This window comes from Sesamum indicum, linkage group LG2, assembly GCF_026168435.1.
Source record: "Sesamum indicum cultivar Baizhima isolate 11 linkage group LG2, ASM2616843v1, whole genome shotgun sequence".
NCBI classification, from domain to species: domain Eukaryota; kingdom Viridiplantae; phylum Streptophyta; class Magnoliopsida; order Lamiales; family Pedaliaceae; genus Sesamum; species Sesamum indicum.
Genome location: NC_142658.1, coordinates 14,201,778 through 14,212,522, shown reverse-complemented (window position 1 = coordinate 14,212,522; position 10,745 = coordinate 14,201,778). Strand labels below are relative to the sequence as shown.

The following is a 10,745-nucleotide window of genomic DNA, read 5'->3' as shown; positions in this document are numbered from 1 at the left end:
AATTATTCCCAATGAATATTGCTAAAACCATTACCATACTTGGATGATCGGAAGATTGTAACTGCATAAACTCCTGATCAAGGATTCCACGTGAGGTTTCATCATTACCCATGGATCCACTGTAATCTACCGTCGCCATGGCAGAGGTTCAAATTTTGTGATAAAGATATCAGTAAGATATGCAGAGACATTCACAAGGAAGGCTCTGATAATATGGTGGAAAAGGGAAACATAGAATTGAAAGTCTCAACTCTAATGGAAACCATGATTTGGGGCTGGAAAAATTTTCATATATCCACTTCAAGTGGTACAGCAGTCGTGTGCTTAAATACAGGGATGAAGAGTATGAACAGAAAAAACAACAAACTCTAACTAACTGACAAACTCGACACGTCAGCAACTAATAAAGACGGGAATCATAATATACAAGTCATAAACTAGAAGCACGTGAACGGAAACGTGACGTTTCCTGCGACCTCTTCAATCGGGTCGCTCTACGACCTCAACTTGGGTGCCATTTGCAATCAGCATCACATTCGCGATCATCATCAAATGCATTCCCAACAGAGAGTTTTTGCAGCAGTGGCATGCATATTTTATTGCAGAAACAGAATTCCAGATCCAAGACGTCACCGTTAAATCAACATGGCTCCATTGTTCAAAGTTTGCTGAACCTAGAGCTGGTCACAGAAATGTTGCATCTCTGAAGCCAAGCTTCATCTTCGTGTCAAACGAAGCATACACGGCATGCCGCCATGCCAAAAAGTTGGTACTATCTAGTGGAGAAGAAGTTAACGCAACACTAGAATGTTCAGATGGATGATGAAGAGAACATCCTTTTTGTATTGATTCGGATTTTCAGCAGGTCTCTGTGCCACCATTGTTGTCGCGACAGCTTCCGTCGTAGCTGGAGCAAAAGAAATGTAGAGTGGATATCAAACAATCCTAACAACTATTACAAACCGATTTGGAGTACGAAACTCCTTTAAAATTATACAAGCCAATATTACAGTATAATAAAAATAACAAAAAGAATAAAACTAAAGATTTAATAGTGACAAACACTTGTTAATATAGTCGGCTCAGAAATCACCAGGTCCAAGAATGAGAGGGACACGGCCACGAAAGTTCCGTTCCCAAACGGCACCAAGCCCACAGTAACACCACACGGAGACACGACCTCAACGAACCGGATCACTTAGATCACTATCTCACCCAGTCGCATAAGACACCTCAAAGCTCACAATTCTCACAAAGAAGAGTTAAGAGAATTCGGGTATTTCTCGATTTCAGCTATATCCGAAAGAGAGGAGAGAGAGCTCCTATTTATACGGTTGAGAAAACAGGTGAGAAAGGGAAGCCATTGAAGCTTTCCTTAAACCATTATCTTGGTTTAGGAAGGCCTCCATGGAAACCGCCGAAAGAAGAAGGAAAGAGTATCTCGGTGAATGTCAGAGAGAATAGGGAAGAAGAGAGGCAGACGACGCAAGATACAAATGAGGGTTAGGGCAACATTAGGAAATATAAGTACCGGTAGTGGGTCGGGTCATGGGCCGTCTTGTGGGCTGCCGAGTGGGCTTGGGGTTTGGGCTTGAAGTGGCCTACCAATATTTAAGGTCATGGGCCATAGCAGCAACATACTCCACCTTGGACCAGACCTTAAAGGTACTGGGTCCTGGAGTTTTAGTTTGGACCTGGTTACTCATCATAGCCTTAAGGGGGATCTACCCCTGTGTACCTGCAAGAAAAATATTCACGTTAGCCAGGAACTAATTTTAGGATCTTTAAATAATTTACGAATTTCTCCGCAGGAAGACTTTTTGTGCCCATGTCAGCAGGGTTCTCCTCAGTTCTTACCTTTTCCAATTTAATGATCTCCTTACTTACGATATCACGTATAAAATGGAATCTAACATCAATGTGCTTAGTCCTATCATGAAAAACTGGATTTTTGCAAAGTTGAATGGAAGATTGACTGTCGGAAAAAACAGTAAGCCGATTTTTTAGAAAACCAATTTCTTTTACAAGGCCCTCGAGCCAAATAGCTTCTTTGAAAGCTTCGGTAGTAGCAATGTATTCGGCTTCAGTTGTAGAAAGTGCAACAATGTGTTGTAGTTGGGATTTCCAACTAATGCATGATCCACACAAAGTGAAAATGTATGAAGTTGTGGATTTTCTACTATCCTTTTCGGTAGCATAATTTGAATCCACATAACCAATAAGATTAACACAATCAGAAAATTTAGAGAAATTTATACCTATGTTATCGGTACCACGTAGGTACCTTAGGAGCCATTTTAAAGCCTCCCAATGAGGAGGTCCTGGATTAGACATGTACCTGCTCAAACAACTTATTGCATATGCAATATCGGGTCTAGATACATACCATTAGAAACATTATAGACCCAATCACATTAGAGTAAGGAACTTTACTCATTTTGTCCTTTTCGGAAGACGTTTTAGGATATTGATCTTTGGATAATTGAAAATGGGCAGCTAGGGGAACCGATGTAGGTTTTGAATTTTCCATAGAAAATCTTTTCAAAACAGAATGAATGTAGGATTTCTGATTCAAGAGGATGGAAAAACGTTTTCTGTTTCTGTGAATATCCATGCCAAGGATTTTCTTTGCATCTCCAAGATTTTTGATTTCAAAGTTATTGGAAAGGTCCTTTTGCAAAGATTCGATGAGATTTAAGCTAGGACTAGTAATGAGTATGTCATCAACATATAACACAAGAAAGATAGGTACTTCATTCAAAAACTTAAAATAAAGGCACTGGTCATAATCACTCCTTTAAATTTTAATGAAAGCATGAACATATCAAACTTCTTATTCCATTGTCTTGGTGATTGTTTCAAACCGTATAGAGATTTCTTTAACAAGCAAACATGATCAGGTTTGTTTTTCTCAATAAAACCAACAGGTTGTCGCATGTATATGCATTCATCAAGATCACCATGTAAGAAAGCAGTTTTAACATCCATTTGTTTCAACTCCCAATCAAAATGAGCAGCAAGAGCAAGAATAATACGAACAGTAGTATATTTCACAATGGGTCAAAATATTTCATTGTAATCTATCCCTTCTTTTTGAGTGAACCCCTTAGCTACTAATCTAGCTTTAAATTTCAAAGGGTTTTCTTGCTTGATTTTAAAGATCCATTTGCAATCAACTAGGGAGCAATTTTTTGGTTTAGGTACTAGATCCCAAGTGTGGTTGTCTTTTAGAGACTTCATCTCCTCATTCATGGCACTAAGTCATTCTTTTGACTTAAGGGCTTCGTCTACGTTTGAGGGTTCTATGTTTTCAATGTTCAAAGCCACTTGGAAATCATTTAACCTAGTAGGGATCTTTCGTTCTCGCCTATTCCTATCTCGAGCTAGTTGATAGTTCTCTAAGGAGTTTCTTAAGGGATCTTCTTCTAACTTTAAGTTTTGTTCATCATTATTGGTCTCAACTACATTTTCTCCCCCTTCTTGGTTATCCTCCACCTTATTAAAGGTCAAGTTTTCTGGTTCTACTTCAGTTTTTAGGAGGCAAGGCATCTCATATTCATTGAATGTTACATCTCTACTAATGATGACCTTAAAACCTGGTTGGCTTCTAACCCATAACCTATACCCTTTTACCCCATCAGGATAACCAATAAAAACACATTTCAGGGAGCGAGGTTCAAGTTTATCAGTAGTTTGATGAACAAAAGTAGAGCAGCCAAAAGTGCGCAATAAAGAGATATCAGGTTTCTTACCACTCCAAACAGTCTCAGGAGACTTTCCAAGCAAGGGCACAGATGGAGATAGATTTATCAGATATGCAGCAGTTAACACGGCTTCACCCCAAAAAGATTTTTGTAAACCTGAACTAATCAGCAGGCATCTTACTTTTTCAAGTAAAGTTCGGTTCATACGCTCAGCAACACCATTTTGCTGGGGGGTGTAGGGGGTTGTTTTGTGCCTCTTAATACCAAACTTATCACAAAGATTATCAAAATGCTTATTGCAAAACTCAAGGCCGTTATCAGTGCGTAAAGATTTAAGCCTTTTTCCAGTTTGATTTTCAACGAGGGTTTTCCACTTTTCGAACTTTTCAAAAACCTCAGATTTGTGTTTAAGCAAGAAAACGAACACCTTTCTAGAAAAGTTATCAACAATAGACAAAAAATATCGATTCCCACCATGGGTAGGTTCTTTAGAAGGACCCCATACATCAGCATGAACGTAGTCAAGAATGCAAGATGACATAGAAGGGTTCGGGGAAGGGGTAGCAGGAAAATGCACACGATGTTGTTTTCCCATAACACAATCATCACAAAATGGCAGTTTATCAATGTTATCACTCAAGATGCCTTCTTTGTTTAAAAACTCAAGTCCTTTTTGGCTGATATGCCCAAAACGTTTATGCCAAAGAACGGTTTTGTCATGCATGTTTACAGAAGCAGCCAAGGAATCATATATCACAGAGCATAAATATAAATTGCGTCTTTTTTCAGCTTTAAAAACGACAAGGGAGCCTTTCATGATTTTCATAATGCCCTTTCCCCATCTACCCTCTAGCCCCTCATCTTCTAAAGCAGCACAAGAAATAAGATTATGACTAAGTTCAGGAACATATCTAACATGCTTGAGAGTCATTCTATAACCATTATCAAAAACCAAGGAAATGTCACCAATACCTTTAATATCTCAACGTTTTTCGTTTGCCATAGATACAGAGCCAAAATCACCAAGTTTGAGATTTGAGAAAATGCTTTCAAAAGGACTAATATGGAAAGTACAACCAGAGTCAACAAGCCATTCATGCATACTCAAGGGAAGCACGGAATTCACATCAGAAACCACAAAGACTTCAGAAACCACAAAGACTTCTCCAGATTCATCAGTAATATTGTTCACTCGTTCTTTTTCTTCTCCATTGTTATCCCTATTATCACGTCTAGGTTTTCTGCAGTCCTTGATATAGTGACCTTTTATGCCGCAGTTATAACATCTTCTCTCTCTGATTTTATCATCCTTATGTGAATAATCTCTATTTCTGGATTTACTCCTGTTTTTATTCCGACTCTTACTCCTATTGTTGTACCTGTTACTAGAGTTCCTAAATTTAGACCTACCTCTTACAAAGTTCACTTCATGATGATTATTGCTAGGTCTATTTGTTTTAAGATCAATCTCTTTGCTTTTTAAGCCATTAACAATAATATCAAGACTCACACTATCTCTACCATATTTAATCGCAGCTTTCACATCAGCATATGTATCAGGTATAGCATTCAAGAGCACAATAGGAGAATACTCATCAATATTCTTATCACCAGTCAACTTTATATCTTGCACTAATTTAGTGAAATCATCAAGGTTTTCATCAATGGTTCTGGATAAATCGAGTTTGTATTTGAAAAACTTTTCAAGCAAGAATAGTTTACTAGGTAGTGAAACATCAGTGTAAAGATCCTCAAGTTTTTTCCATAAATCTCTTGCTGTGTCTTGTTTACTAACTTTTCTTAAAACATTGTCAGACAGGTTTAGGATTATAGAAGAATACGCAAATTCGTCATTTTCTAGAACCTTTTCTTCAGAAATAGAATCAGAGTACCGACCATCAATGGCCTTAAAAACCTTTTGTTGAATTAAAATACCTTTCATTTGCTGTTGCCAAATTGAAAAATCACCCTTACCATCGAAAGGTTGCAAATTGTATCCGGCCATTTTAAAGAAAAACTTTTCAAAGAACAATTTTTAAGAGAGGTGGGGATTCTCAGAAAACTAGTTGCAGCGGGTTATGAAAAATCACAGCAGAAAATCCCAACAGTTATGAATATCACAGATAAATGTGAGCACACAGAAGATATGTCACAGACACACAGTTCAGATTATAATCTTAAGGTATCAATAAACAAGAATCAACAGTGAGTCACGCACAGGGCACAAATGATATGGTGAGTTCAATGTTTCACAGAGTGTAGTGTTCACTTAGAACAAGCACGCAACAATATATCAACCAGAAACTGAGATATCCACAAACTTAGGAGATTAAGCACAAAGCAGAAATAACAGATATTTCAAAAACAAATCCCACAAGGCAGTGTACGAATAATATTCAGGATATTGCGACAGTTAATATCATGAATAAAATAGAAGCTGAGGCCTCTCCAGCCTGACACCTAGTCCAGATACCCGACGACCTCAAGGGTCCGGCCAGGAGGGTAATCAGGGGGAACAAGCACCTCAGTTAACAGTTCGAGAAATAATATAACAGAAATAAAATGCGGAAGTAAAAGGAGAGATTTCAGCACGTTACCACCACCAGAGTGCCGTCGGATCGGAAGGAGTGGCTCTGATACCACTGTAGAGTGGATATCAAACAATCCTAACAACTATTACAAACCGATTTGGAGTACGAAACTCCTTTAAAATTATACAGGCCAATATTACAGTATAATAAAAATAACAAAAAGAATAAAACTAAAGATTTAACAGTGACAAACACTTGTTAATATAGTCGGCTCAGAAATCACCAGGTCCAAGAATGAGAGGGACACGGCCACTGAAAGTTTCGTTCCCAAACGGCACCAAGCCCATAGTAACACCACACGGAGACACGACCTCAACGAACCGGATCACTTAGATCACTATCTCACCCAGTCGCATAAGACACCTCAAAGCTCACGATTCTCACAAAGAAGAGTTAAGAGGATTCGGGTATTTCTCGATTTCAGCTATATCCGAAAGAGAGGAGAGAGAGCTCCTATTTATACGGTTGAGAAAACAGGTGAGAAAGGGAAGCCATTGAAGCTTTCCTTAAACCATTATCTTGGTTTAGGAAGGCCTCCATGGAAACCGCCGAAAGAAGAAGGAAAGAGTATCTCGGTGAATGTCAGAGAGAATAGGGAAGAAGAGAGGCAGACGGCGCAAGATACAAATGAGGGTTAGGGCAACATTAGGAAATATAAGTACCGGTAGTGGGTCGGGTCATGGGCCGTCTTGTGGGCTGCCGGGTGGGCTTGGGGTTTGGGCTTGAAGTGGCCTACCAATATTTAAGGTCATGGGCCATAGCAGCAACAAGAAATCCACTGAACTATCAGTTACAGATGCCATGTCAAATCTTGCAAAGAAATTCAAACGTGAAGGAAGAAGAAACAAAGAGAAATTCATAGCTGAAGATGTTCTACTCTTGATTGTGAAAAACTATCTCAAGTTACAGACTGAGTTGGATCAATCTGCAATGCAATAATTGACTCAACAGCGACATCAGCAAAATGTTTACAATTGAAGAAAAAAACAGTTAGTCGAAAACGCGACTATTACTATCCAGCTTCAAACCAAACTTAACACCATCTTCTTCACCCTGAAACTCCTGAAGCTCTGCAACAATGGCGTCCTGCATATGTGGATTCTCAACAATATGACCAAATCGTTAGCACGATTTAATGTGAACTAAGTCGAGTTGCCCTTGTTGCTAATACCACCATGTTGGGTTGGACACCAGTGAGGCCACAATCAAAAGTAACGGCGGGCTGCGTACACTTATCACGGCCTCGCCCAAAAGCAAGTCAACAAAAATAATGACAAGTACAAGAGCCCTAAAGGTAATATCAAGATTGGGTTAAATGCAATTTACCCCCTACGATTGAGTAAATAACCCCATGTTAAAAAAAAAGTAGTAAATTACTTTTCGGTGTTTAAAAAAATAAAACAAATCATTCCCCCTATCAATGGTTTAGATATGAAGTAATTTGCTTCATTTTTCAAAAAGCATATAAGCGATTGATTTGTATATCAAATATACACCGTTGATTTAAATCTGAAAAGATATAGACTATCCGATTTGTTTATTATATCTGGATCGTTGATATATATATAAAAATAAGTTCTAATAGTTTATAACTAAGTGTATAACAGTTATTTTATAGTTAAAATTAAAGCAAAATCGCAGCCCACTCCGTGAAGGAAGATAAATTGTTATTTTATTTTAATTATCTGTTTTCTACAACACATATAGTGAAATTGCAATTTGGCCTTTGTTAATATAGCAACACTAGTAATTTTCTAATGCTTTCTCTCCTCAATCAGTAAGTTAATAGAATTTCTTATAGAAGAGTGAAGAAGAATGAAAGTATATTGTCTTGAAAGTAAGCTACATGCTGGCTTAAATACCTTAAGCATTTCAAAAAGAGGTTGCCGGTTGGCACATTTGGACTGCGCTTCTGACACCAATTACGTGACAACGATGCCTGGGTCCAGACTAAGTTGTTTTTCTATAAATTTCCAGTTTATAAAGTGTTGCAGAGTTTAATTTAATATAATATCTATATATTAGGAACAGTGAAGTCTCTGATCAGCAGTATGCTAATCCTAGTTACATTCAAGAAAGGCCAGTTGTACTCGTCGCCGACCCCGGAAACTAACACTTGTACTTAGATGATATACTTAAATATCCATGTATGAGTTGCAAAGTTATACCATTCTTGCATTCTTTTTTTGTCATAAAATCCTGCGATTCTCGTGATAGGTCGAGAATAATAATGTTGTCCTGTGATCAATTGGATTTGACTAGTTAAATTTTAGATAAATTACAGCGGGCTTATTTAAATTTGTTATAATTATGTATTTTATTATTTTTTAAAAATATAAATAATTTTAGAATTAACGGTTATCTAACAAATACACCTCATTACAGTTCGTTGTAGGGATTTATTTGTTAGACAATTATTACTCTCGAATGATATTTGTAATTTTTCATAAAAAGAAAAAGAAAAATATTTATAATTATAATAAATTTTATAGAAGCATATTTTAATTAACACTAAAATTTAAATATTTTTTTGCCTTTCAAAGAGTGATAGTAATTTTCAGAGTAACTAATTGGTTGTAAGAAAACTAATATAGTGAATATATCGATTAGGTTTCTGAATCCACTGAACAATTGGCTGCTTTATGAGATGAACGTGTCTGAAATTAATGAAGATCCTCCGACAGTCGCAAAGGATAATCGACATTGTTTTGTTAATTAGAGGGTGTTTGGCTAACTTTATAAGTTTTTAAAAATATTTTGTAAGATATTAGAGAATATATAAGCTCCAATAAAATATTTAGGTATTTTTTTTAAAGAGCTTATAAGATTTCAAAATAAGATGCTTTGGATATTATAAGCTCTTAAAAAAAAAAGTTAACTTTCTTAACTTATTTTATAAGATATATAAAATTAATATGTTATAAGATAAAAATATTACCATTTATACAATTACAAAATTATTTTTTATAATAAAAGTTTGAAATCACTCGACTATCGTAGGATTGACTAGATAATGGAGTTATGTTGATATTGTTGCGTACATTATAGAGCTTGAAACCATCGAATTCCATGCACATAATTATGGTGGTGGGGCTATCCTAAATTATACACCAATCACACGATAAATTTATTATACATGATATATAATTGGTTCACATTCAAGTAAATTCAATTTGGATTAGAATTTTTCGAGTTATAAATTTACCGATTGAACTATTGACAAATTATTGGATCATAGAAGTACGTAGTGAGCTAGCTCCGGAGCAAAAGAGAGTATAAACAATCAACCAGCTGATGTTTCTTACAAGATTTGCATGTGTAATTAAGACAGATTAACATTCACATTCTAGTACAAAATGAATCATAACATTCTCATCCCACTCCCTCCAACAAACGTTGTGAAAGTCTCCGACAATATTATGCTCAACTCCTATTTCAACTTTATTTATACAGATCCATCAAAAGGCTCTCAATTAATTCATTTCAAAAACAAAATAATATATATCATCAAATCATGACATATATATATATATAACACCTCTCAATAAGGCCTCTCTCCGATGTAATTCCCAGGTGGATCGTAGTTACATATCATGAAAACTCCCCTCCCACCATAACACACCACTCTGGCGCACCCCATTCTCCTCGTATCCTTCCACACAATCTGCGTATAATGCCCGCATTCTTGCCCATATACACACGAATTCGACCAGTAGTTGTACTCCCGCCGCTCCGACACCCACGCTGCCGCAGCCTGAGCAGCCGTCCACCGGTTGCCGCTCCCCCAGAAGATGTTCTCACCATACGGTCCATTCGAATGCTCCAGCTCACAATCGGCCCGTCTCTGGTTCGCATACCAGGCAGCGTATCGGGCTATTTTCGGGTCCCACACCAACGGTGGCAGCTTCAATGCCGCCCGTGCCGCATTTTGCACGGACAAGAATTGTTGCGCATCGGATGGCGGCTTAGCGGCCGCGCCAGTGGTGGTTCGGACAAAGACGAAGACGAGGAAAATGGTGAGGATTAGACCACGACAGGGGTTGATCATTTGCAGGATTAGGTTGGTCATTTATGTTTTTGGACATGGAATTTTACTAAGTAGCTGTCTGAAGTTGCTAGCTAAAGTCGATGTTGCATTGTAATAATATATATAAGAAGAGAGCATAAAGTAGTTGAAATTAAGGAGTTTAAAGTGCCAACAATGGGGTGGCACCCATGTTCGATAATGATTGCCACATCTTGTGGGGGTCAAAATATTCAGCCGGGGAAAACTACTCTTGATTTTATATATATATATAATTATGATAATTTATTTGATTTTTTAATGTTGAATTGATATTGTTAATTTAAATGGACTTGAGACTGATGAAGTTTCATTTTTTTTATATACAATATAGTATTTGATTTGGACAAAGATAGCGTGGATCTAGAACAAACAATTATAGATTAT

General features: G+C 37.1%; 1 protein-coding gene across 1 annotated transcript; it reads right to left on the bottom strand.

Annotated features, from left to right (window-relative positions):
• Positions 1 to 9,569: 9,569 nt before the first annotated feature.
• Positions 9,570 to 10,544, bottom strand: LOC105155666 (pathogenesis-related protein PR-1). The gene has a single exon (XM_011071583.3). It carries the CDS (start codon positions 10,362 to 10,364, stop codon positions 9,837 to 9,839), a length of 528 nt encoding a protein of 175 aa, XP_011069885.1. The 5' UTR covers positions 10,365 to 10,544; the 3' UTR covers positions 9,570 to 9,836.
• Between the last annotated feature and the right edge of the window lie 201 nt (positions 10,545 to 10,745).

Coding starts and splice junctions, on each gene's coding strand:
- LOC105155666 (XM_011071583.3), bottom strand. CDS start 10,364: ATGACCAACCTAATCCTGCAAATGATCAACCCCTGTCGTGGTCTAATC.